At 39.1% G+C, this 24,919-nt stretch overlaps 3 protein-coding genes and 1 long non-coding RNA gene across 10 annotated transcripts in view; 2 read left to right on the top strand and 2 right to left on the bottom strand.

Annotated features, from left to right (window-relative positions):
- Positions 1-1,017: 1,017 nt before the first annotated feature.
- LOC132199178 (alpha/beta hydrolase domain-containing protein 17C) lies at positions 1,018-11,694 on the bottom strand. 3 transcript variants are annotated; one of them, XM_059623721.1, is made up of 5 exons: positions 11,347-11,694; positions 4,214-4,566; positions 2,724-2,903; positions 2,480-2,612; positions 1,018-2,420 (listed from the first exon to the last, which is right to left on the bottom strand). In XM_059623721.1, exons 1-5 carry the CDS (start codon positions 11,470-11,472, stop codon positions 2,337-2,339), a joined length of 876 nt encoding a protein of 291 aa, XP_059479704.1. In that variant the 5' UTR covers positions 11,473-11,694; the 3' UTR covers positions 1,018-2,336. The 3 variants fall into 3 exon arrangements, with proteins under 3 accessions (XP_059479704.1, XP_059479705.1, XP_059479706.1); XM_059623722.1 differs by having other exon boundaries at positions 11,359-11,693; XM_059623723.1 differs by lacking the exon at positions 11,347-11,694 and adding an exon at positions 5,184-5,341.
- A 334-nt stretch (positions 11,695-12,028) lies between these two features.
- On the top strand, positions 12,029-15,753 carry LOC132199174 (m7GpppN-mRNA hydrolase). Of its 2 annotated transcripts, none has more exons than XM_059623716.1 (6): positions 12,029-12,188; positions 12,561-12,735; positions 12,946-13,105; positions 13,186-13,404; positions 13,941-14,336; positions 14,410-15,753. In XM_059623716.1, exons 2-6 carry the CDS (start codon positions 12,683-12,685, stop codon positions 14,602-14,604), a joined length of 1,023 nt encoding a protein of 340 aa, XP_059479699.1. In that variant the 5' UTR covers positions 12,029-12,188; positions 12,561-12,682; the 3' UTR covers positions 14,605-15,753. The 2 variants fall into 2 exon arrangements, with proteins under 2 accessions (XP_059479699.1, XP_059479700.1); XM_059623717.1 differs by having other exon boundaries at positions 12,175-12,312.
- Positions 15,754-16,513: 760 nt separating this feature from the next.
- The window catches only part of LOC132199169 (mediator of RNA polymerase II transcription subunit 12), a 30,858-nt gene continuing 22,452 nt past the window's right edge, over positions 16,514-24,919 (top strand). For 2 of the 4 annotated variants that reach the window (XM_059623698.1, XM_059623697.1), the window contains exons 1-16: positions 16,515-17,284; positions 17,348-17,641; positions 17,841-18,000; positions 18,056-18,386; positions 18,456-18,636; positions 18,689-18,840; positions 21,428-21,522; positions 21,577-21,731; positions 21,795-22,050; positions 22,107-22,348; positions 22,612-22,707; positions 22,898-23,047; positions 23,101-23,295; positions 23,352-23,555; positions 23,623-23,752; positions 23,803-23,993. In XM_059623698.1, the coding sequence (XP_059479681.1) occupies positions 17,195-17,284; positions 17,348-17,641; positions 17,841-18,000; positions 18,056-18,386; positions 18,456-18,636; positions 18,689-18,840; positions 21,428-21,522; positions 21,577-21,731; positions 21,795-22,050; positions 22,107-22,348; positions 22,612-22,707; positions 22,898-23,047; positions 23,101-23,295; positions 23,352-23,555; positions 23,623-23,752; positions 23,803-23,993 (2,922 nt within the window). In that variant the 5' untranslated portion in view covers positions 16,515-17,194. Of the gene's footprint in view, positions 17,285-17,347; positions 17,642-17,840; positions 18,001-18,055; positions 18,387-18,455; positions 18,637-18,688; positions 18,841-21,427; positions 21,523-21,576; positions 21,732-21,794; positions 22,051-22,106; positions 22,349-22,611; positions 22,708-22,897; positions 23,048-23,100; positions 23,296-23,351; positions 23,556-23,622; positions 23,753-23,802; positions 23,994-24,919 lie in introns of all 4 variants that reach the window. The other 2 variants (XM_059623701.1, XM_059623700.1) reach the window with 2 other exon arrangements.
- Positions 22,105-24,450, bottom strand: LOC132199182 (uncharacterized). Its single transcript, XR_009442085.1, has 2 exons — positions 22,531-24,450; positions 22,105-22,494 (listed from the first exon to the last, which is right to left on the bottom strand). It is a non-coding gene; the product is annotated as an uncharacterized LOC132199182 (long non-coding RNA).

Below are 24,919 nucleotides of genomic sequence, written 5' to 3'. Positions count from 1 at the left end.
CACGCTTGCTATTATCAATCAACAGTTCGGATTTGAGTGATCATTTTTTAAGCTTTTTTAAAGAGTGATTTCCAAAGAAATATTAGATTAAAAGACAAAATGGACTTGGGAAATGTCATACTAAACAGTTGATTTGAAACATTCAATATTTATAGCATAAATTTTTTCTCAGGGAAGAAAACCATTTTCAGGTGAGTTCGTTAATCCTCGTTCTTTAGATTAGATGCAAGGCACTTCTCAGCAAACAATTGAGCAACTCTGAGATTAGACCCCTAGCCCTAAGCCGCTCAATATTTGCCGGCGGCTGGCCAAGTATGGACAAGCTTGGGTTTACCGCGGCGGCCGTCTCTTTTGATGTCAGGCGTTTTAGCAGACATCTGCTAGTTGTAAACCCTTTCTTCTCTTTTTTCCAATTCAAAATTTTTTGTATCGACCGAGAAGAATAAATAATAATAATAGCTGCAAAAATCTGTGGCAACGGCGGCTGTGAAGTTAACGAACCAGCTGCAAAAAGGCAGCTAGCTGTCAAAAGTTTGTTAGTGCTTGATGGGTAAAGGACTGGGAATCTTACTTTGTCACTAAAATTTTAAATTTATTACTAGTAGCTGACCTTTTAAGGTAGAGGTGGCTGGCTAGTGGAAAAATGGCAAAAAAAAAAAAAATCGGCCGGTGGATTAGCACAGCTGGCTCAGGGGTCTACCAAAGATTACAAACTATTGAAATGAGATCATATATTATGAGCAAGCATCACATATGTACCCATAAAGCAAAATATAATGCCAAATACTCGAACATTAATTAATAATTATTAATTTGTTTGCTGTCATTAATGATTACAAATTAATGTTACATTAATATATAATTAATTGGAAATCAACTGATGACTACAAATAATGTAACATTAGATTAGTCAAAAAACCGATTATGACCCCGGTAACCTGGAAGGGTGACCTCGATCGCGAAATTGACCTCGGAATCGGGTCGAGCGCCGAAAACCACCTGGGGAACCCAAAAATCGGCGAGCGCGCACCCCGAGGAAAATAAGCGTGTTTTTCTCATGAGAGCGGCACGCGCAATTAATATTAATCAAATAATAATAATCAAACGGCCCGCTCTGCTCTCTCCAAGTGAAAATGTGCAATTTTTGAAATTTTTTCTCGACTTTCCGAGCCAGAATAAATTAGCGTTTGGAAGTTTACATTAGTTTCGGGACACACCGCGGCCGAATCCGCGTTCAAAATCGACCTGCGACCTTCGGAAAGGGCAGAACCTGAGCTCAGGGTACCCAAAAGGTAGAAAGGGCGACCCTAGCGCGTATTTGACGCCGGATTATTGACAGACATACTCAATTTAGCCCAGGACGAAATATTGACGCATTTTCCTCGAAGGTCAAAATTAATGGGTCCGGTGGCCGCGTGCGAGGAAAACAGGCAGCGAAACAGTGGCGAGCGGAAAATAAATTTCGATTTTTGAAAATTCGCAGCTCAGCCGCTATTGAAGGTAGCGGTCTGAAATTTTAAGCCCGTGTAGAATATATATTATGTGGGAAGGAGTTAGACACTTTCTAGTTTTGTTGTTGTTAGAACACATTTAAAATTTAAAGCGTTGCCAATAAAGATTCCTTTGTAGGTGAGCTATTTAGTGTATCAACTTTTGCTTTTTAAGAGATCAAAATTATCAATTTTTCTATTCAACTCTAGTGAATGTGTAACTTAAAATGCTTACCACTTGCCTTAAGTACGTCTCAGGAGTTACTAGTGAGATTTTGGATTTAAACCCATTTAGTTACAATTTGAATTGATAACATTTTATTTAAGTATCCTTACATTCCCTATAAAGAACTCAAATATGAAAATAAAGTTGACCCCAATCACGAAATAGTCTTGTTTGGAGTAGAGCTTACGCATTTTTGAAACCTTGTTCTGAAATTTTATTATTCAAAGGACACGCAGTGTGTTGTTCATGTATAAAAAAAAGACCAGGCTCCATATTTTCGGAAAGTGAAAACCTACTTTGCTTTTCAATGCTTTGAATCACACACAGGTACACCACCAAAATATTCATCATTGTTTTAACAGTTGTGGCAAGTTCCATTTGTCGCCGCACCATCCAAAACTTGTATAAGTTTTGGTTGAGAAAAAACATCTTCATTTTCTTCATTCACACAAATCTAGTTTCTGAATGAGTGCATGAGTGTGTATTGCCCCCAAAGATCTTGAGGCAGACAAAAGTTCTCACAGCAGTTTCTCTGTAACTGAACTGGCAGTACTCACTGTTGAACTCACTCTCTCCTCCTTGTCAGAAACAGGGGACATCAATGGGGGACAGATCAGCTGTCAGTTCGTCAACTCGACTGAGACAAACTGCTTCAGCCTCTCAAGGTACTGATTGTATAGCTCCACATCATTGTGACCAGCGCCCTAAGTGATTTTAATTTGGCATGATCATTATTTTTAAGATCATTTCTAAATTCAATTACCTCAACCCAGAGGGGCTCTACAGCACGTGGGCAGCGTTCGTACATGGCAAGACCATGAGAAAAATCTATGACTTCATCTTCCGTACCGTGAATCACCAGAACAGGCGAAGTCACTTTAGGCACCTTATCAATACTGCAAGGAAAAAATAATTGGTTTAAATTGCACACTTTAAATGAAAAAAAAAGGAAAAAAATGTGACACAAAAGTTAGGGCAATTTTAATCTCAATTGATTGAATTCTTACCTTGGGAAGGCATCAAAGAACCAAGTGCGCTTGGTGTTTGGAAAAGCGACTCTCATGCCAGACATGAGGGGTGAGTGCAAAATGACTGCAGCCACCTCGTATCTCGATGCTAAATCCACAGTAGGCACCGTTCCAATGCTCTGACCATAAAGGATAATGTTTTCGGGGGAGATTCCGTATCTTAAATCAAGATTTGTTTCAAAAATTGAGCAAAATAAAAATCAAGTATCTAAAAATTGTTTTTAAATCTGAATTTGAAGTGATTTTGAGTTAACTAATTTAAAAAACGGTTTATAAAAAAAAAATTAGCTCTTTTTAATATGTTATTGGTTAATGTTCATTATGCCTTTGCTCCTTTGTTTGTTGCTTGTATTATAATTGACTGAATCTATTAGACTGGAGACAAGATTCTCCTCAGGCTTCTTAGACAAATTTTTTTGTTCTCACCAGTTCTATACTGAATAGGCATATGTTAATTAGAAAAAGTGCTTGTAAGTATGTTAATTTTTTTCCATTAATTTCATTTAATTGACAAAATTTTAAATAAGTGGGTCGCACAGGAGATACATGTGATTTCATTCGTAATGCAATAAAGCTACAACAATAAAAATAATTAATAAATGATTATATCTGTGGATAATAAGAATTATAAGCTAAGCAATATTCATAAAAATTATAAATTTTGGCACCCCATAAAATTGGACTTTTACTTCCTCTTAATTTCAGGTTTTTGAAGTATTTTTTTTTTATAACAAACTGCGTCAGCTGACACTTATCTCGAGCAGTCATTTTTTTTTAAATATAATGCAACCTGTGGGGTCCAATGTAAATAAGATTATATAAGATAAAGGTTTATTGCATTAGAATAATGAAATTCATAACTCCTTTGCATAGTTGTTAGCCAATCAAAATTGGTACCAGTTTGATAAGCCCGAACCAAATTTTAGTGTTCATTTCATTCATTGTTCCATCAGGCCCCTTGGACCTCCATTGAATACAATCAATTTCCAGTTAAAGGTGTTTCTAGAAGCTTATCGCGCCATAAGAAATAAAAGAGTTTCAATGATAATAATAATACATTTTTCTTTTCATCAAATACGCTGAATATTAATGAATATTTTCTTTCAGTTAAATATGATAAAAAAGAATATTGGAGATGTAATTTTGAGTGCTTACAATTAACAGAGTGAGCTAAGCTACAGGATTTTCAGGGGTGGTTTTCCCCTGTAGTAAGCGAAGAGGGTTAGCCAAATGCTTACCGACCCCCGCCAAATTATCAATGGCGTGCGAGCTCCCTCAATCACTGAAAGCTAAATTTGATAAATTTTGGAAGTTTTAAATTGCTATTTTATTGACTTGTTGTAACGACAAATTGGAGGTGTACTATATATGTCTAGTGCAATAAATTTTGATCTAATCTAAAGAGCTCACCCCTTAAACAAAATATTTCAGAAATGGAACTCAAAAATTAATAAAATAATTGTATGCACCTTGTTCTCAGCGTTTGCCAGGCGGCATCGATGTCGGCATAGAGATTCTTTTCGGAGGGTTTGCCAGTGCTTACGCCGTATCCTGAGTAGTCGTAGCTGAAGATGTTGCAGTTGATCCTAGAGCCAAGCCCTAAGTAGAAACTGCTCATCTGGCCGAGGTCGACTGCGTTTCCATGAGAGAATAGGATGGTGAAACGGGCGTTAGCTGAACACCGGACAAACACGCAAGCAACCCTGTTGCCTCTGGTCGTCCGACTGTAAAAGCCCTCGACATTCTCCTTCTCACGCTCAGAATACTGCCACTCAGCTCTTTCAGTCAAAGTCATTGCTAATTTGGATCCAGTGTCATCAGCCTGGAATTAAAATTTATTGCCATAAAAAAATTTGAAAACTCATAGAGTGCTGTCTTTTTCAAAGCGTTTTTAATGCAACTAGAGAAGTATTATGAGGAGAATAACTTTATGCCTGATCAGCAGCACGGATTTAGAAAAAAGCGTTCGACAGTTACGGCCCTATTTGATATAGTTACAAATGTGTATGACTCTTTGGACAAGAGAGAAAAGATTAATGTAATTTTGTACGATTTTACTAACGCATTTGGATCACTAGTGCCTGAGAGATTGTTAAACAAATTGCAAATGTTTGGTGTTAATGGTAAAGCTCTGGATTGGATCAAATCGTTTTTGCTGGAAAGAAAACAGCTCGTTAAGCTTAAAATCCTTAATGATGTTTTTGGCCTTGGAACTCTTTTTGGCCTTGGAACTGGTAAGTCAACAACACACGCTGGTGTTTTGCTCTGCAGATTTTGACCTCCCTTTCGTTCAACTCTGAGGTTTCAGACTAACCAGACGGGCCAAGGGGCCTATGAACTGCCCTAACACGCAACCACCAGGGTAGTTCGTCCTTATAGCTCTCTGGTGTGAAGTAAATTTGAAATTATTGAAAATGACTGGAGGAAGCGGAGTCTTACTAGCCCTCGTTTGCGCCGCCCTACTGCACTTGCCGCTGTCTCGCTTCGAGGCCCACAGGACGAGCATCGGACCCCAGGACATCCATTTCACCACCTCACAGGTCGTCGAGGACTGCTCTCTGACCTGCTGGTGCGCCCTAAGCAACTGTAAAGTAGGTGGCAATGTTTATTTCAGTCGAGCCATTGTCCGGCTTGTCATACAGAAAAAATCGGTTCGCCACGCATTCTGGCATACTTTGATGTGCATCGCGCTCAGCGGTCAGGTGGCCTTGAACCCCGGACCTGCTCAACGTGCAGCCCAGACGTGTCGGCTATGTGACAGGCCCGGTCGGCGAAATCAAATAAAAATCGAGTGTGACAATTGCTCTGCCATCTATCACTCAACATGCCTACGACTTCCACCAAAAGAAATAAAGAAATTTCGCGCGGGAGGCTACACGTGCTGGTCGTGTTCCTTGCCAAATTTTTCGGACTCGCTGATTGATCTTATTGATGAACCCGCCGCCCCTGCCACCCCTCCGCGAAAAAGAAACCGCACTCAGCCCCGTATTTTTGCTTTCAACGGTCACTCTCAAATAGAAAACGGCGCGCTGATACACTCGCGGCTATTGAGCACTCGGAGGCTGATATCATTTGCGTCACGGAGACTTGGCTAACAGCGGACATTGGTGATAACGAAATTATTCCTGCCGACTTTGTTGTTTTTCGCAATGACCGAACCGACTGTCGACGAGCTTCCGGCGGCACTCTTATTGCAGTCCGACCCTATTTGCAGCCCCGCCGAATAAAAAACTTGGAAGCTGGGGCAGAAATTGTCTGGGTGGAAATTAAAGCTGCAGAAATAAAAATTTTAATTGGCTCTGCATATCGGAAACCAAACGCCCCAGCTGCCTATAATGACAAATTAATTGCGTCTTTAGATAAAGTTGCTGAATCAAAACACCTCTTTGATGCTTGTGTGCTTACTGGGGATTTCAATCTGGATATTAATTGGCTGCAAAATCCACCTTGCGCTGGAGAGGCACCGGCCACAGAATTTCTCAGCACTTTTTCTGAGCTCGCTTTTCGCCAATTGATTAAAAAAGCAACGCGTACCACGGCCACCACCTCTAATATCCTGGACCTGGCCCTTGTTGATGCACCCACCTTGATTGAAAGTGCCACGGTGGTACCAGGCACCTCCGACCACGATGCTGTCCTAATTGATTTTTCCGTTCGACAGAAAGAACCAACTCGGCTACGAGAGTTTTTCGACTTCAAAAATTTTGACTGGAACTTGCTGAATTCGCGCTTCAGTGAAAAATTGGAAACTTTTGCTCCTAATGGCACTTCAGCTAATATTGCGTGGAATAACTGGCTCCAAATCTATTGGATAATACTTGCTGAGATTGTGCCGAAGAAAAAAGCCCGAGTAATTAGAAAATCAAGTGCCCCCTGGATGACTACTGATTTGCGCTCTCAAATGGCTAGAAGGGATAAATGTTTTGAAAAATGGCAAAGGAATAAAACTCGACCAGCTAGAAACGAGTATTTGGCGGCTCGGAAGCAGGCACAAAAAGCAGTTAGACTCGCGCGGGACGATTACATGTGGAATTTGGGTCGCGGCGCCGGCGGAAATAAATTCTTCTGGGCCTACGTTAAATCCAAAAGCAAGATTTCGCCCAGTGCAAGTTGTTTTGAACTGAATGGGAAAAAAGTGTCCGAGCCTGAGAAAATCGCCGCAGCTTTCAGTGAAGTGTTTGTGAAAAATTTTAACGCAGCCACAAATTACTTCTCATTCATTCGCCGAAGACCAACTGACCCCGCGCCGCCCCTGCTAAGTGAAATGTCAGTGTGTGCCGCCGGTGTATTTCGTAAATTACAACAAATAAAATCAAATGCGACTCCCGGCCCGGACGGTGTGCACGCCAACGTGCTGAAAAATTGTGCAGCTGCACTTGCGCCAAGTCTCTCTCGCCTCTTTAACCTTTCTCTGCAGCAGGGCGTGCTGCCGGAGGGGTGGAAAAGTGCGGCCGTGGTGCCAATTCCAAAAGGCGGAGACAAAACCCTGTTGGAAAATTACCGGCCCATAAGCATGTCATCTCTAGTGGGAAAAACGTTGGAAAAACTTGTTCGTGACCGGCTTCAGCTGTTTTTTGAGGAAAATAAAGTTATTCCAGACAACCAGCACGGATTCAGAGTTAAAAGGTCATGCACAACCCTTTTATGTCAGACAGTGGACAGCTGGACAGCAATCGTGGATCAGAAAAGCGGCGCGCATGTCCATGCAGTCACCCTTGACTGGAAAAAAGCTTTCGACCGAGTACCATTTGATCGACTTTTGTCTAAACTGTCCCATTATGGCGTCAAAGGAAAAATTCTCCAATGGGTTGAATCATTTTTGAAAGGCCGCACGCAGTTCGTGGTTTTTAACGGAGCTAAGTCAGACCCGAAAGACGTGTTGTCCGGTGTCGTCCAAGGCAGTGTGCTGGGGCCGCTGCTTTTCAATGTGTACGTTGCCGACCTGCCAGGCGCCATCCGATCAAATCTCGTCCAGTACGCCGATGATGCCACCCTCTGGCGGGAAATTCAGTCGGCCGTCGACTCTGTCCAGCTTCAGGACGACCTGGACGCCGTCAACGCTTGGTGCGCCGTAAATGGAATGGAGCTGAACGCGTCCAAGTGCCACATCCTCGACATAAGTCGCGCCAGAACGTTGCTTGAAACGCAGTACACCATCGGCGGCACCATCGTCAAGTACAGCAGCGTGGAGCGCATCCTTGGCGTGCACATCAGCAGAGACCTGCGGTGGAATACGCATACAGACATCGCACGCGGCAAGGCAGCCAAAGTTCTCTCCTTTGCGGCCCGCAACCTGCACGGCTGCACCCCGAGAGTGAAGCGGCTCGCTTATCAAACAATGGTAAAGCCACTCATGTTCTACGCTACCCCCGCATGGCATCCTTCCACCCAGAAAAACATTTTAAAATTTGAGAGAATTCAAAATAGGGCCCTTCGGTTTGTGTATGGGCGGCATATTTCCGAGGTGGCCAAGACCGAGCTGCTCTCCGTCCAGCAGCAGCTGAAGTACAACGACTTGACTTTCTTCCGAAAGTGTCTGGACGGAGACACCGACATGGACGCGATGGCGCGAATAAAGACTGGCCGAAAGATAAGAGACAGTAACAGTGACGAAGAGCACCACCGGCTCATTCCTCCGAAAGTGCGCACCGACCTCGGCCTCTACTCATTTCCCTTTCGCCTCGCGTCCCAATGGAACTCCCTCCCTTCTGTGTTAAAATCGTGTGCGTCAAATAATTTCCCAAAATTGTGCAAAGAGCATGTTAAACAAATTTGATTTTTTCCCCGTAGTTTAGGCTGCAGTGCGGCGAGTAATCGGGTATTTATCGCCTCTTGGTAAATACGCGGTTATGAGTTTCAGTGAGTTGTTCACTGGCACTGTGTGCCTATTTTTCTCCCAACCAATTTTTTCACAATTGATTGTATTGACTTGTTGGAGAAAAATAAATTGAATTGAATTGAAAATTTTGAGCATATTTGAAAATTTGGATGTTGAATAAATCTATTTTATTGACTTGTTGTAAAGACAAATTGGAGATGTATTATATATGTCTTATGCAAAAAATTTTGATCTAATCTAAACAAGGAAGCCAAACAAGTCAAAAAGTTCTGCTTCAAAACTAACAGTGTCTGAGCAGGAACACTCTTTGTCCTTGTCTGATGATCATAAACTTCACTTGTTTTTTGAAAATAGTTTTGGGTATTTACGAACAAATTTACACGATTCCAAGAGGTAAATTGAAAAAACAGGCAGAGAGTCGAATCTAGCGAATGTTGGAGAGAGGATTTTTTTATTAACAGTATGTCTCTTTTAAAATGTATTTTCAGCTTTTTCTGTACTTTTTCTGTATAGTTTTTTTTTGCTGTATTCATGACATGACTGTATCGAGTGGAGAATAAATAAATAAATTAAATTAATTATAAGAATGTGAAATTGTTAAGCTGTAAAATTGGAGCCGATTTTTTTGTTAAAATCGAGCTCGGAAAATATTTTATTAGTTTCTTATGAACATGTTATTTTTTTTTTACTTTACTAGAAGGAAAATAGACTTTCCATTATCAGGTGATTTTTAATCCTGGTGGAAATTCCTCGAGGGATCGGGTGGGCCGGGAATATCGGTTCCCAGAAATTTGAGGAAACCGGGAAACCCAATTGCAAAGCACCAATGTCTATTAAATGACATTCTGGAGGTCAATTTGGAAAATTGCTACATAGAAAAAAATTCAGTTTGAAACAAATTGTCCCTTTTCCCAATTAATTATGGAAAAAGAGACATCTCGCCGGTGCCTCCAGATGTCAGGAACCGATGGCACCGGTGGATGAAGTCCGAAAAGGGCAAAGGCATTTTCGGCCTATTTCCTTTCGGATGAATTCCGATTTTTTTTGGCCTATTTCCTTTTGGATAAATTCAGATTTTTTTTGGACTATTTTCAAAAGCTTTCGGATGAAGTCCGAAAAGGCATTTTCGGACGAATTCCTTTCGGATGAAAGGTGGTCCACCCGGTGGTCCCTAACTGGTGCTTAGCATATTGGGTGTAAATAGTTAGTCAATCAGGAGAGTAGGCATAAGTTATTATAGTAATATCTATCATATGGAGTTAGTCATCAGATACATGATTATGCATACCTAACAAGTCGGTGAAGCAGGTGATTTCTGAGATCGTCAACCGGTAAGTGATGAGTGGCCCCGGGACCACTCACACCATGCTAAGGTGCTCGTAATTAACTTACGCGTGCGCACCAATTGTCAAGTGCGTGAATGTAGCCATTAATTGGTGCGCGAACCCTGACACAGTCTATTCATTATACATATTGGAATGTGTTAAGTTTGTGCGGAAATTTCCAGAGAAGTTTAAGATGAATCGTGACGTCCCAGGTGTTGTAGTACGAACAACGCGTGCTACAGTAGCATATGTTGAAACAGATTTATTTGTAAGGCCAAGCTCAATAAATTGTGTGAATGAAAGCCTGAGATAATGATAGCACGAGTATACAACAAATAACCCAATGTATTTAAAGAAATAGCTGACTATGGCAACTTTGTTAAAAGTGTCAAATATGTAATGCTGAAGTGTCAATTCTATGATATGAATGAATATTGGAGATGTAAATTTGAATGCTTAAACTTGGAAGAGTGAGACTCAGCTGCAGGGTTTTCGGGGGTGGTTTCCCCTGCAGTATTTGAGGAAGGTTACTCAAAGCTTGCCCACCCCCGCCGAATTACTGATGGCGCGCGAGCTCCCTGAATCACTTGACGTTGTATTTAGTTGACTGATTAAACCTTAAACCTAATAATTAATATCATAATGACCTGTAGGCAAATTAGAGATGTACTATTTATATCTAATGCCATGTCTAATTTTGATCTAATGTAATCTAATCAAACTTTCCTAATAAATACTTCTCCAGGGTCACTATACTTTCTGAATATTATGCGATTTCAGACAAGGAATTTTATACATCGAGAGTGAGTAGACTGTTAATATTCCATATTTTTTAAACAATATGGCTTGCGAGATTTTAGAGTCTTACTTAAATTAGACCACGAACTTTCCACAATGAAAGTAGAAGAATTAAGCAATATTTTCCCTTGATAAACTATGTAGTACTTTAACGTCTGCTGGGTCAGACCTTACGCGCAGGGTGATTTTTTAAGAAAGAAAAATGCAAATTAGAAAATTGAAGCAAAACGCAAAACAAATTGACTTTCTTTTTGTAATAAGTCATTTAAATTCCAAAATTTTTATGCTAAATCAAAAAGGGGTTTAGAATTTAAATTAAGTGTTTTGGGTAGGAAATCGTTTTTATAGAATTTTTTATTATAGCCAATTGATTCTATGTCTAATTTTACGGAAAGAAACAAATTCAAGTGGAAAAACGTTTGGCGGTTATTTAATTAGAGCTGAAGCAGCAAGCGAGGAAAGTCGATAAAACAACATAATCAACATAATAATAATAATCTCGTTGCCCTCTCTTGCCATATTATCCCATCGCTCATCGACCTCAAAAAACAACATTCAGACGTTTAAGAACTGCGAAACTACCCGGAAAATAATCAGGCCGGGTTTTTCAGCAGATTTTAAATATTATCAATATTCTTACGGATGCAATCACCTGGAACTTGTACGTGGGCTCAGGAGGCAGAAACGCAAGCTTGGCCGCGATCCTCGAAGGGCACGGCGGACAGCAAAACAAGCAGCACAACTCGCTCAGGCTGAGCCCGTTCATGGCTGCGAAGAGTCAAAAGGGTCGTTCGGACAATGCGTTCATGTACGTGAATCAGCCGCTCGGACGCTAATGTTGCGAAACATTAAAAGAAGCCGCTATGTTGATAAGACCACTGACACCAAACACGCAGTCGGTCATAATATGTATGTACTCAAACTCATTTTGCACTTCGCAGCAGAAAACTAGGTGGGACACCAATGGCGGCAATTAAATGGGAAGTGGGGAATGCAAGGAGTTTGGAACCTCCTTGGGGGAATGGGAATGAGGAGGATACAAGGCTGTAATCTTGGCTGTAATGGCCTGTAATCAGTGTTGGTACTACTGCGACAAATGACGACAACGTTTTGATTTGAAAAACATGTGTTGAAAAACTAGCAATTCGTGACGTCACAGCACTGCGGCAAACTTCCACCTTAGCATCGAGACAGAGTTAGCAAGGAACCTCCTTGAAAAAAGCAACTATCGCTCTCGCCGCTAGGTGTTCCCACCCTGTGTTCTTGTTGCAGACTGCTGCTGTTTTCAAGGAGGTTCCTGCTACCTCTGTCTTGATGATAGGTGGTTGGTGGAAGGTGGAAGTTATATATACAATTCCAAAATGTCCATTTCGTCACATCTTAGCAAAGACTGCCGCTAATTTTCTTACGGCCCTGAGCCCTGATGTCACCATTCGCATTACCATTACGCATTCGCACTCGCCAAGTAGACAAATTTAAATGGTTGGTGGTTACTTACTTATTTGGGAAAGGTGTATGGTTTACCATCAACAAAGAGTTACCATCGATGAAGATTTTCTGAAACGCAGTTTTTCATATCTAATTTTATTTCCCGGATTCACATATGGTTTTCTTTCCCATGATTTAAGGACTTCTTATTGACATGTCAAATCAAGTCCTTACAACAATATAAACAGATTTTGGCGATTTTTGGAAATTTTAATCACCATTGTTGAAAAGACTTGATTTGACTATGTCAATAAGGAGTCCTTAATTTTGGTAAAAGTTTATAATTTTATAACAATCGCACCGATAGCACGGTTACTCAATTCTATTCGACGCGATTAATATGAAATGTATTTTTATCTGCTTCAGGTACAGTGCTCCATCAAAACAATTCAACAAATAAGTTTGAAGTAAAGGCTGGGTTTCTCAAGAACGTCTACAGTCTACATTGGTGCGCAACGTTTGCCATTTGATTTGAGGTTTGATTGAAAATGGAAAACCAGAACAACCTAATCTCGCCCGACATCCTCGACGATCTCGCAAGGTAAAAAATGATAACATAAAACATTTCTGAAATCGCATCTCTGTGGAATCGGATCCACCATTGTGATCAAAAGAATTTTAGAATAATTGGAATTATTGTTTTTGCCAAAAAAAAAAAAAAAAAAAAAAAATGCACGCTCACCATAACTTTTGAACCCATTCAATTCAAATTGGATTAATTTTTTATATTATGCTTAACATACTTTTACAGTCGCTTCATCATCAATGTACCGGAGGAGGAGAGAAAAGACATAGTGCGTATCTGCTTTCAAATTGAACTTGCCCACTGGTTTTATCTTGACTTTTACTGCAACAAGCACAGCAATAACCGAAAATGCACCATCAAGGATTTTGTTTATAGCATGTTCAAGGTAAACCTCAATATTAACATGTTTAGCAAGTCATGTCTGCTGGAAACAATCTATAAAGGATTTTTGCTGTGTTTTTTCAGCACATTCCATTCCTGAACAAGTACCGCAAGAGCGCAGAGGAGACGTATGAGATGTGGCGTCAGTACAAAATGTCTGTTCCAACTTTTGGAGCAATAATCCTTGATCAAGATTTGACTCACATCTTGCTTGTCCAAGGCTTCTATTCAAAGTGTTCTTGGGGCTTCCCAAAAGGCAAGATCAATGAAGGAGAAGAGTGGTCTCGTTGTGCAGTCAGAGAGGTAGTTAATTTGATTTAAAAATAATTTTTGTGTTTAGTTTCTATATTATTTATTTACTCTCTATTCAATACATTGTACACAACATCTTGCATCAAATCAATGATTAATAATGTTAGATCAGATTGGATCAATATTTATTGCATTAGACATATTTAGTACATCTCCAATTTGTCTTTACAACGAGTCAATTATGGGAAGCTGCAACAACAAACGTCTGAATATTCAATACAACGACCGCAGTCAAGATACACGTGCTCCCTGGACCCTGGACAGAAGCCCGGCGCTGACGTCATTGTGCCTACAGGCAATTAATCTAATAAAAACATTGTGCTGAACTATTTTCCTTGTTCGAGCGGTATGATTTGTCATTATCCACCATGCATGTCAGAGTTTGCCTCTATTGTTTTTTTTTTCACCTCTGAGGCGGTGTTTCCTTTCACAATCACTGTTGATCGGCAATGATTTTGAATGGTAATTTATGAGATGAGTGCCCGTAACCATGTATAAATCATAAATAGTATTATTTATTAATTTAGGTGCTTGAGGAGACCGGTTTTGACATCAGCCCATACCTCAATGAACAGGACTTTCTAGAGCATGTGTACAACGACCAGCTGATCAGACTTTACGTAATTCCCGGAGTGCCTCGAAACACTGGTTTCATGCCATCAACACGCTGTGAAATCAAATCCATCCAATGGTTCCCAGTGGACCAGCTGCCTTGCACCAAGAAAGACACTACGCCTAGAGATAAGATGGGACTGGGTGCTAACAGTTTCTTCATGATCATCCCCTTCATGAGGCGCATCAGACTATGGATCGATAACAAGAAGGCAAGGGTAGTGAACGTCAAGCCACTCATGGCAGAGCGGAAGCAACAAATTCCATCAGGAGAGCAAGAGAGAAAGGCAATTCCAAAAAAAGCCTCCCAAGTGAGAATCATCTTAAATATTAAATTTTTAAATTAACTGATACTGATCACTGATTTGCTTTCAATTGTTTCAGATTGAGAGCCAGCATGCGGTCAAAGCTACCAAGAAAGCTAGCGGAAAGCGCATCTTGCCTATTACCAATTCACCACCAAACTTTCTGAAGAGTCGGTTGAGGTTTGACAAGAATGGAACCGCCATAATTACTGCCCCGTCATGGACCAACTTCCACTTTGACCGTTCAGCTTTGCTGAAGCAGCTGACAAGTTAAGAACTGCAGCTGAAATACCCAGAGTGATTACTGTGGGAGGTATTATTAAGTGATTAAGTGATATCAAGGTGTTAACATATTTTATATTTATTTATTGTATGTTCTAAGTACTTGATACTTATCACCGTCAAGGCCCACTTTTTGTAAAACCTGTAATTAACGGGTCGTTCTTTACAAGACCTTTTCCATACCAAACTGAACAATGAGCTGTTGGATTTGAATTGGATGAAATAGGGCATGGTGATACCCTTAGGGTCAACCTAAGGTATATTCCCACATTGCCTATTTTACAAGGGCCAAAATCAGCATTTTTATTTCCAAAATAGTTTTCTTTAATTTGGTTTGCCAAAGGCCTAATACTAATTTATTTGAATGGAGAATAAATAATTCATTAAATAAAATTCCAGGAGCAATCTCGAGGCATACTCTGAAAGTCTGGTTTCTAACTAAGTTGGCTGAAATTTAATGTTGATGATTCTCTAATTCAATGGATTTTAATATAAAATTAAATTTACTGTTTTGTAAAATTTTGACTTTATTGTGCTGAAATAAGTTTTGTGATTGACAACATGAAAGACATGCTGTTCCATTTTTAAAGCAAAATCCATGATGAGATATTTAGATAAGCTAAAAGTTTATTGCATTAGACAATAATATGGACCAGATATTTGTTAAGGTTCCAGCGTCAAGAAAGATAAATCATAAAAGAGTCGACTTGTGACTTAAATGATTGTAAAGTTAAAATCATGTTTAAAAATCTTGTAACAGATGACATTATCACAATTGAACACAAATAGTTTAAAGAACAGCTTTAAAAATTTACAGAGGCCAGTATTTCTTTACAGAGCTATCCACTCCCTAAAGCTTTTATTTTATATTCTTAAAAATAATCAACTAAAAATTTTCAAAACGTCCCAAATATTATTTTACTTTGAGGACTCATTTCAGCAGTGGCCAATGATTTACTTTGTGTTCTTAATATAAAATTATTTGGACTATATAATGGCTATAAAAATGAATTGCAGTTATTTGGCTTGTATCCAGAAAAATATTCAATGCCAAACTCCCGTTTTATGCTAAAAAAAGTTTATGCTGGAGAATATTTAAACAAATGTTTTTCTTTGTAACTAAAAATTTCCTTAAAAGCCATCGCTATTATTTTTGTAAGGAATCAAAAATCCTCATAAGAGAAATCGCACCGAAAATTGATTTTGGCGATCATCTTAAATTGTGGCTTTTGAATGTAGCATTCCTGGCTCAATTTTTGCAGTATATCCAAATTCAAATTTAAGTTTATTTTGATATTAAGCTAACGTACACAAAGTATACAGCGTTTGCAAAACATGTCAATCTATGGAGTCTAAATCTCAAGGTTTGGTCATTTAAAATTATGAGCAAAGCATTCTTGAAAATGAGAATTAACTTCGGAGTTGCTTAAGTGCCAAAAGCCTATGGGGGGTGGGGAGAAAAGTGCAAGCAAGGCAGGGAATTCTTGTATTAGTCAGCGAGCAGCGCGTTTGCTCATGAAATAGGGTCGCAGACCGTGACCGAAACTGGTAGAGCCATTTGTTTTTGAATAAAAAACAATTTTTCTGCAACGAGGAAAAGCCCGATCGCTTCATTTCCATGATCATCTCCTCGAGTGTCAACTTCTTCAAACAAAGGGATTGGGTTGTTTGACCAAAGATTTTGGTTCCCTGTCTGCTTGTCAGGAAAGCCACTCACTTCTATGGAGGCAAGTGAATATAACAATAAAATTAATGTACTAAATATGCTATATAATGTGAAAATAATTTGAAAAAATTAGCAAAAATGATCATCTAAATTAAAAAAATTAATAAAATGCAGAAGTTGTGTTCACTTAACACTTGTTTCAATTTCAGGGTGAATGTCTTTTGATCTTCAATTTGTTTTAACTCGGCAGGCAAGTGGTTATAAATTCGAGCGATCATGACCGCTCAAAAATTAATTATCATTAGCAAAACCGACAAAACTTCCATTTACAGCCACCGTTTTATTATTTACCTCAGGGAAATATCAGCGCATAATTAATAGTTTGGGGGGTGATATTGATTTTTCCACATTCCTTGATTGTGAGTTTTAATCCACGAAGACCTTTCAACATTGCAAAATCGCGCGATATGCGAAACAAGTTTCGTCACCGCCCACCAGCATTTTCACTCTTCTATTTACACGCCCCCCGATGCTCATTTGTTTGAATCTTGCCGAGCTCCGGGCTGGGCAAGATTTTGCCGGAAGTGGACAAGAAAACATGGCGTCCATGACGTCATTGTTGGTTAGCCAATCGTGGAAAGACATAGTTAGTTTAAGAACGGCTAACTTCTTGTCCGGACAAGAAAGAGAACGTTTCCAAACGCACCCCACGAAGTGTACTGTACTGTACGCCTTGTTAATGTTGGTCATTGCCGTCATTGGTCACAGTTGCATGCTCTTGCAAGATTTTTAAATACACCCAGGTGACTCAAGGGAGAACGCACTATTTTCAGTTTCAGCAAGTTTGGGAAGCTCAAGTTCTTTTTAATGAAAAAGCAGTATAATTTTCTTTTGAATAATATAAGACAAGTAGGAGATGTTGAGCTTTTCGCTTGAAAAGAGGTCCTTAAAGAGACCTAGACTTGGTCCACCTGACGTCTATCCGCAGGACCCAAAGCAAAAAGAGGTTTTTTATTATTAAATATTATACAAAAAAATTGTGTGTGACTATATTGTACTCTAATTTTAGGATGAGTTGACGGCTGTTAATGTTAAACACGGGTTTAGCATAACGCTGCAGCTCAGTGATGAGTTTGGAACCGCCCGAAACTGCGCATTTAACACTTCTAAGATCACGAGTTATTTTAACACTGTACAAGCAAAAAAAGAAGAGCTCAACACCTTGCCAGACACGGCAAAAAGACGGCCCCAAGTAAACACTAAAGACTCGTTCTGGCCAGCGACTCCTCGAGTGAAACAGCAGATTGAAGCATGGTTTAAAGACCTTGCAGGCAGTAAACCTCTTTCAAATTTGTCGAAAAAGGTTAGTTTGTTGCTCGGATCAATTAAATCATTTAAGCTATTCATTGTGCTATCAATAATAAGAACCACAATGATTAATAATATTTATTAATTTAAGTCATGGTATTACAACTATATTACAATGTAATATCATATCTCCTGACAGTTCTGACGCGATCCATCCTTTTGCAATTTAGCATTCAATTCTAAATTCTTCTTAGGCGCCAAATTTCAACAAGCGCGAGGAAATTTTCATGCTTTTGTGTGAATATCAAGTTCCAATGGTGAGAGCAACATGGTTTATCAAGCTCAGTTCTGCTTACGCTGTGGCAGTGACAGAAGCAAAAATGAAAAAAAGACAAGTGCCTGATCCTGCACAAGGTAATTTTATGGTGTGAGGCTGGAAAAGTGATAAAGAAAAGTAATTTTTTCTCAGAATGGACTCAAATTTTGACCAAGTTTATGCGTGACCAGCAAGCCAAATTGGTGGAACACTTCAATCCACAGCCAACACTTGGAACCACAGCTCCATCTAACTCGCCAGTCTTGATGGACGAGCAAAAGCTTGCACACAGACAATGGACGTACTGCATCAATTTGTCCAGGCACATGTATGAAGAAGGTTTGTTAGAGCAGCAGGAATTCCTTAATTGGGTCTTGGAAACCATGGAAAAGGCTGGTCCTCCGGACGGCGGCATGCTGCGGTTTGTTTTGCCTTTAGCATTGCAGTATCTCAATGAGTTTACACAATCAGAACTGCTGGCAAGGTTAGCATTTCTTTGCAACACAAATTTCGCAATTTATTAAATATAAAATTATATAATTTTATATTTCAGAAAATTAAACTACCTGAGTTGTCGTCGGTTGAGCCAATTGCTGGCGGAGGCTGCAGGGCCTGCAAGTCCACAGACTTCTTTAATGCAACCTACAGCAAGTCAAATGAACGCTGCCTTCAAAGAATATCTCAACTGCAAGCACCACCGCAATGTTGTCCTTGGCCTAGCAACCATCGTGCAGGTTTGTGTGGAAGTTATAATTTGTCTGAATATTCCATTAATTCCAAATAAAGGCGGCAACACTTGAGTGCCCTACGTCTCTTGTATGGAACAACTTGGGAGAACACAAGTGCCCTCCAGCGTTAAATGGTTCACCGCTAGATTTATTGCTGTGCCCTCCATCTGCTCTCCCAATGCCCTCTAGACCAGATAACCGGTTAATAAGGTATTTTGAATGGATTTATTTAAAAGAAATAAATTTGTAGCCTTCAAAAGATCCATGCTAATCTAATCTAAATGGAGTGCAAGAGACTTGAAATTTGCATACAAACCAACCAATGACATAATTTTTAATTCAAAAGGTGGTGATAAAACTGAGCTGGCGTTTAAGCATGTCCTCTCTCAATGATTTCAGATTCAGATAATATTTAATTTATACCGTAGAGATCAACATATGAACTGAAATAATCTTTGGAATAGGTCACTATAATACAGCTATAACTAAATAACTATAATACTGCTCACTAAATTTTAAATATAGTTCACAAAATTTTACAAAAAAATATTCATGCACGTCTTAGAACATTTTGTCTTAGAATATTAATTCAAATTACTTCTTAAAAACTTGATAAATATCAATGTTTTTTATTTGTTCGCGAAGATGATTGAAAATTCTTTGGATCATAATGTGAGGAGACTGAGCAGTCAGCAACAGTCTGTTTAATTTGACAAATATAAGTCTTGCTCCGCTATAGGTTTATTTCGAGTACTGCGATTCTGGTGCACCTTGCTTTCAGAATTTTTGAGGAACAATTCAGGATACTTTTCGAAAAATTTAACACATTCAAAGGCGCACACAGAGAAGGCTGGCAGGATCTGAAATTCTTCAAAAAGTGATCGGCAAGACAGGTGTCAATGCCTTCCAGTATCTTTTACCTGCCATCGCACGGATAACTCTCTTTTAAGCAATGAAAACCTTTTCCAACACATGGTCAATCCACCCCAAAATTACAATTGAGTAGAGTATATGACTTTGAACATGGGCGAAATAGCTCTTAGCAATTTAGTTTGAATACGCTGCTTTAATTTCACAAAAAGGTATGTAGTACTTCTCACAATCAGTTTCGCTACTACCTGATCGCATTGGGTGCTCCAGTTCATTGTATCAGAGAGCATTACAGCAAGTATTTTTGCTTGATTTACCACTTCTTTTTCAGCGTCGTTAATTCTGATAACAGGCGGTTCCAATTTACTAGTTTGAGCAGTATGCATTTGCAGCACCTGAGTTTTCTTTTCTTTCAATCTTCAGCAGTTTTTGCTAGCAAAATCAATCATTTTGTCATTGTTGCCGCTCTTGTTCGAACTTGTTCGAAGATGACTCATCTTTTATTGTAACGGCTAGAAACTAAAAAGCCTTGAACGAAAATACTGCTGTGGATAATGACAAAATGATTGATTTTGCTAGTAAAAACTGCTTAAGATTGAACGAAAAGTAAACTCAGGTGCTGCAAATGCATACTGCTCAAACTAGTAAATTGGAACCGCCTGTAATCAGAATTAACGACGCTGAAATTGAAGTGGTAAATCAAGCAAAAATACTTGGTGTAATGCTCTCTGATACAATGAACTGGAGCACCCAATGCGATCAGGTAGTAGCAAAGCTGAGAAGTACTATGTACCTTTTTGTTAAATTAAGGCAGCGCATCCGAACTAAATTGCTAAGAGATGTATATTTAGCCCATGTCCAAAGTCATTTACTCTACTCAATTGTTATTTGGGGTGGATCGCCTATGTTTTAAATGATTTTTGTTGCTCAAAAGAGAGGTATCCGTGCGATGGCAGTTAAAAGATACTGGAAGGCATTGACACCTGTCGAGTCTTGCCGACCACTTTTTAAGGAATTTCGGATCCTGCCAGCTAGCCTTCTCTGTTTATGCCCTTGAATTTGTAAATCTGAAAGCAAGGAGCGCCAGAATTGCAGTACTCGAAATAAACCTGTAGTGGAAAGACTTACTTGTCAAACCAACCAGACTGTTGCTGACTGCTCAGTCTCCTCACATTATGATCCCAAGAATTTTCAATCATCTTCCCGAACGAATCAGTAACATTGATAGTTATCAAGTGTTTAAGAAGGAATTGGAATTAATTTTGTACGACAAAACTCTGATTATATGATCCTAAGAATTTTTAATGCGCTGCTGAAAAATCTGAAAACCTTGGAAAACGAGGAACTTGTGAAGGAAGTGAAAACTTTTGTACTTCAGCACCAATTCTATGACTTAAAAGAATTTTACCGTTTGAATAATGCTTTGTATCTTGACTTATTTTAAAAAGTGTCATTGCTACCGCAAATTATTGCTTATCAAACTAAAGAATATTTGAATTTGAAAATTCTATGACATGCATGAATATTGTGTGTGTAAAATTTTGTGAATTGTATTCTAAATTTAATGTATTATAGGTATATTAAGTTTGTTTTATAGTGACCTATTCCAAAGATTATTTCTGTACATATGTTGATCTATACGGAATAAATATTATCTGAATATGAATCTGAATGAATTTTAAGGGGATATCATACCGTAGGAGGAGTAGACAAAAGGGCCCAATACATTAAATGTTGTAAATTCTTACAGAGGCTCATTGCCTTTGAATTAAATTAAATTTAAAATTCATAAAAGGTTACTTATGCAACTTTCAAGACTATTGCTCTTCCTTAAGCGCAGATATTTTTATGGCTCATAATTTTAGAGGATGTGATTCATTCTTTTTTCAAGTTAAAAAAAAATAATTGTGTCCAATCTTTTCAACAGAAATCAACTAAAAGTTGCTGAGAACTTTATTCGAAACCGCAGTCAAGCTGCTGAAGGACGTTGGTCATGCGATAAGTGGCAGCTAAGCAAAGCTGGTTAGAAACAACATTAAATTTTTGCTACTATTTAATTACTATTGTTATTCAAAGGAACCACCATGAGCAAAGTTTTATCAGCTCTTGATGCTCTTGATCGTCACAGTTTTGACCGAATGGAGGCAAATAATTTAGACGGCCTGTATGTGAAAGTTTTTCCGAACGCACAACCTCAGACTAGCACTGAACAAAAGGAAAGACTAGAAAACGTATGTTTACTTCATTGATTATTTAATAATAATAACTCTTCTGTGTGCAAACCATTTTAATAGCCCGTAAGTCATGATGCTTCAATAGTACAATTACTCTGCGAGTGGGCGGTGTCCACTTGCCGATGGGGTGAGCATCGAGCCATGGCCGTTGCCAAGCTTTTGGAGAGGCGGCAGTCAGACTTGGCGCAGGCCTCTGAACCTGCTGACATACCTGACGAAAAGGACTCTGCTGCATCAAGCAATGGCCCTGCGCCTGGTCTGCCTGTTTTCCAAGGCTTGCTGATGCACTTCTTGGATACGGAAGCCCCTGTGTTAGGTTAAAAATGGTATACTTTTTATTTCTCTCGCTTTAATTGTCAATTTTTCTTGAAGATAATTCAAGTGCCACCAATAAAACAATGTTTGGAAACCTGGTGCACCTTTTCTATGAGTTGATTCGCAATGACGTCTTCTCTCACGACGCCTACATGTGCACCCTCATATCAAGAGGTGACCTGTTAACAGGGCCACCTGCAGCCCAGTCGGGTCAACAACAACAGCAGAACAAAAGCCAGGGAATTGGGGAGGATGAGGACTCAACTCTTTTTGCAGGCATTGACATAAAGCCTGCTCAGGTTAGATAGCTGTAAAAAGTTAAATAAACCCTAAAGTTCCATTTTATGGGATTATTGATGCTATCACCTCTGAAATACTTTGTCAATTTTTGAATTTTGGTCAGTTTCCATTTTTGAGAGGTGTCAGCAAGCTAAAATTTCCAAAGCTGAAATTACTTAAAATGTGGCTAGATGTATACTACCTTTGAAATTTGCTTGTGTGTGGGGCAATTGTCATGCTGAGCGCGCTAGATTTTTGTGGTGTGTTCTGTTTGTTGGTGCAGGTGCGTGGCCCCATCGGTGACTACGATGACTCCAAGATTGATGACGATCTAGACAAGTTGCTCCAGCACATCAAGGAGGAGCAACAGAATAGTCTGGTAAAGCTGTAGTCAAAGTAGCAAAGACGCTGCTGGCCTAAAAAAACTTTATTTAATTTCACCAAAGTGCCAGTGATTCTCAAATTTTAAGCTTAATTTAAATTAATTTGCTTGGGCTCTAGTGCTGCTATATTTGTTGCTTGCAATTTTTATATCAGAAAAATCTGCTTTTAAAAATAAATTTATTTAGGACGCACCAGACTCGCCAAAAGATGATGCACCTACTCCATCTTTATCAACAGTTGGTGGAATTGGTGGCTTGGACGACACTGTTGAGGGTAGGGAAGGGCGCCGACAGTCCCGACACTTGATTTATACTACACATTTTCCGTTACCTCCGGTATATTTAATTAGCTCAATTGGTGAAAAAAATTCTAAACATTTTGTCTACAGGATGACACGAGTAGTCATGACTCTAACCAACGGCATGTTTTACTATACGGTGTTGGGAAAATGAGAGATGACGCTAGGCATGTGGTCAAAAAGACGTCTAAGGAGATTTCCAGACTTTTTAGCAAAAAGTTTAGTATTGATGTTGCCGAAGGTGGCAGGATCAAGAAACATTCCAGGGGAGAATTTAATTTTGAGGTTTGTTTGGACACATAATTATACTTGTGTTTGCTTAAATAATTTTTCCTTTCTAGGCTGTGACACAAAAAATGCAAGGACTGTCTTACTTTGACCAGCATGTTATCAGTATGCAATGTGCTACCACTGTGCTGGAAATGCTCAGCTCTTTTGCTTCTGGATCATGTAACTATCTTCCCGTTCAGGAACATGTTGCTTTCCTGTTTGATCTGATGGAGTTGTCCCTTAACATTTACGGCCTTATTGATATCTGTATTCAGGTAGTTTATGTTATTTTTTACTCTGTTCTGCGTTTGTTACCTATTTCAATTAATTACTGTTCAACAGATAATTAAGGAGCTGCCAGATGTTGAGGCCCAACTGCAAGTGAAAGGTCCGACCTTAGTCCGTAGCTACACAACCTCATTAAGCTTGTACGTTGTCGGAGTGTTGAGACGTTACCACTGCTGTCTGCTATGTATGGAAATTTTGATTGGGAATTGCAACTAACTTTGTTATTGGTAATAGTAAGCCCAGAGCAAGTTTCCTCGGTTTTTGAAGGACTTTGCAAAGTCGTAAAACATGTGTCAAACCCTGGAGACTGTAGTTCAGCAGAGAGGTGCATTCTAGCACACCTATTTGACCTCTACTCTAGCTGCACTCCACTGAAGAACAAACACTGCGAGCCGTTCAGCAATGCGTACCCTAAAATAAGACAGGTAACATCATGTTATTACATTTGGGGAGATTCAATAGACTTGCTCTCCCGGGATAAAAGATATCCCGATATAAATCCAAAGGGATAAAATTTAAACCACTGTCCCGGGTAAAATATTTCTTTGTCCCGCCTTCAATTTTTTGTCCCTTATTCATCGGGGATAACTTTAGTTTGCTTCCTCAATGGGATAAACATTTAACCCGCGCTTAAAATCAGCTGATTATTAAAAGATCGTCAACATGCTCGAGAGCTTTTTAAATTTTAGCCAATTGCAACGAAAAAAAAACTTTCAAGTCAGAATTTTGTGAGGATCATAAAGAGGGCAAAATTGAAATCCAAAGCTAACAAAGCACACAAATACATGGTAATCAGCTGGCAGATGCCCTTGCAAAAATGGGCTCCAAAAAGCCCCCTACTAAACCAAATGGACTCTCTCTCTCGACGCGGCCAAAGATAAGATTAAGACCAGAAAAAAAAGCCGCAGTCGAAGAAAAAACATGAGCTTCGTCGATTTTTTTTTTTTAATTTTTCAGTCAACCAGCCATCAAATATTTTGACTGCTGAGCCAGCTGACCTTGCTTTCAACGTTCAAACAAAAAGTCTGCTGATGGTTAAAAAAAAATCAAGGCAACGCAAGGCAAAAACTTTTCTCGGCATAGGCTGAGTGTCTTTACATTTTTGACTGCCGCAGCCAGCCACTGGTTCAATACTTTATTTGGTAGCCATAAGAAAAAAATTTATTTGCCTAATTTCACTTCGACGAAATGGTCTTTAAATATTTGGAAACACTTAAGAAAAGCTTAAATTTTTTTGTTTTTCATGTTCAAGAATTTTTTCTTTTCCTTTTTTCATTTGTAAAGTGAAATTAAAAAAATTTGCGAATTTAATTAATCTACTATTGAAAAATTAACTTGAGAACTTCAATTT

Source organism: Neocloeon triangulifer, unplaced genomic scaffold, assembly GCF_031216515.1.
Source record: "Neocloeon triangulifer isolate White Clay Creek 2 clone unplaced genomic scaffold, ASM3121651v1 ptg000013l, whole genome shotgun sequence".
Classification (NCBI taxonomy): domain Eukaryota; kingdom Metazoa; phylum Arthropoda; class Insecta; order Ephemeroptera; family Baetidae; genus Neocloeon; species Neocloeon triangulifer.
This window is presented reverse-complemented; position numbering and strand designations above follow the sequence as displayed.

What these genes read in the sequence shown, in the direction of transcription:
- LOC132199178 (XM_059623721.1), bottom strand. Translation starts at nt 11,472, where the DNA reads ATGAACGGGCTCAGCCTGAGCGAGTTGTGCTGCTTGTTTTGCTGTCCG. An exon ending in TTCTTTGATGCCTTCCCAAG is followed by an intron (nt 2,613 to 2,723) that starts GTAAGAATTCAA and finishes TTTTCCTTGCAG; the next exon opens with TATTGATAAGGTGCCTAAAG. An exon ending in TAGAGCCCCTCTGGGTTGAG is followed by an intron (nt 2,421 to 2,479) that starts GTAATTGAATTT and finishes AAAATCACTTAG; the next exon opens with GGCGCTGGTCACAATGATGT.
- LOC132199174 (XM_059623716.1), top strand. Translation starts at nt 12,683, where the DNA reads ATGGAAAACCAGAACAACCTAATCTCGCCCGACATCCTCGACGATCTC. An exon ending in CTCGTTGTGCAGTCAGAGAG is followed by an intron (nt 13,405 to 13,940) that starts GTAGTTAATTTG and finishes TTATTAATTTAG; the next exon opens with GTGCTTGAGGAGACCGGTTT. An exon ending in TTCCAAAAAAAGCCTCCCAA is followed by an intron (nt 14,337 to 14,409) that starts GTGAGAATCATC and finishes CAATTGTTTCAG; the next exon opens with ATTGAGAGCCAGCATGCGGT.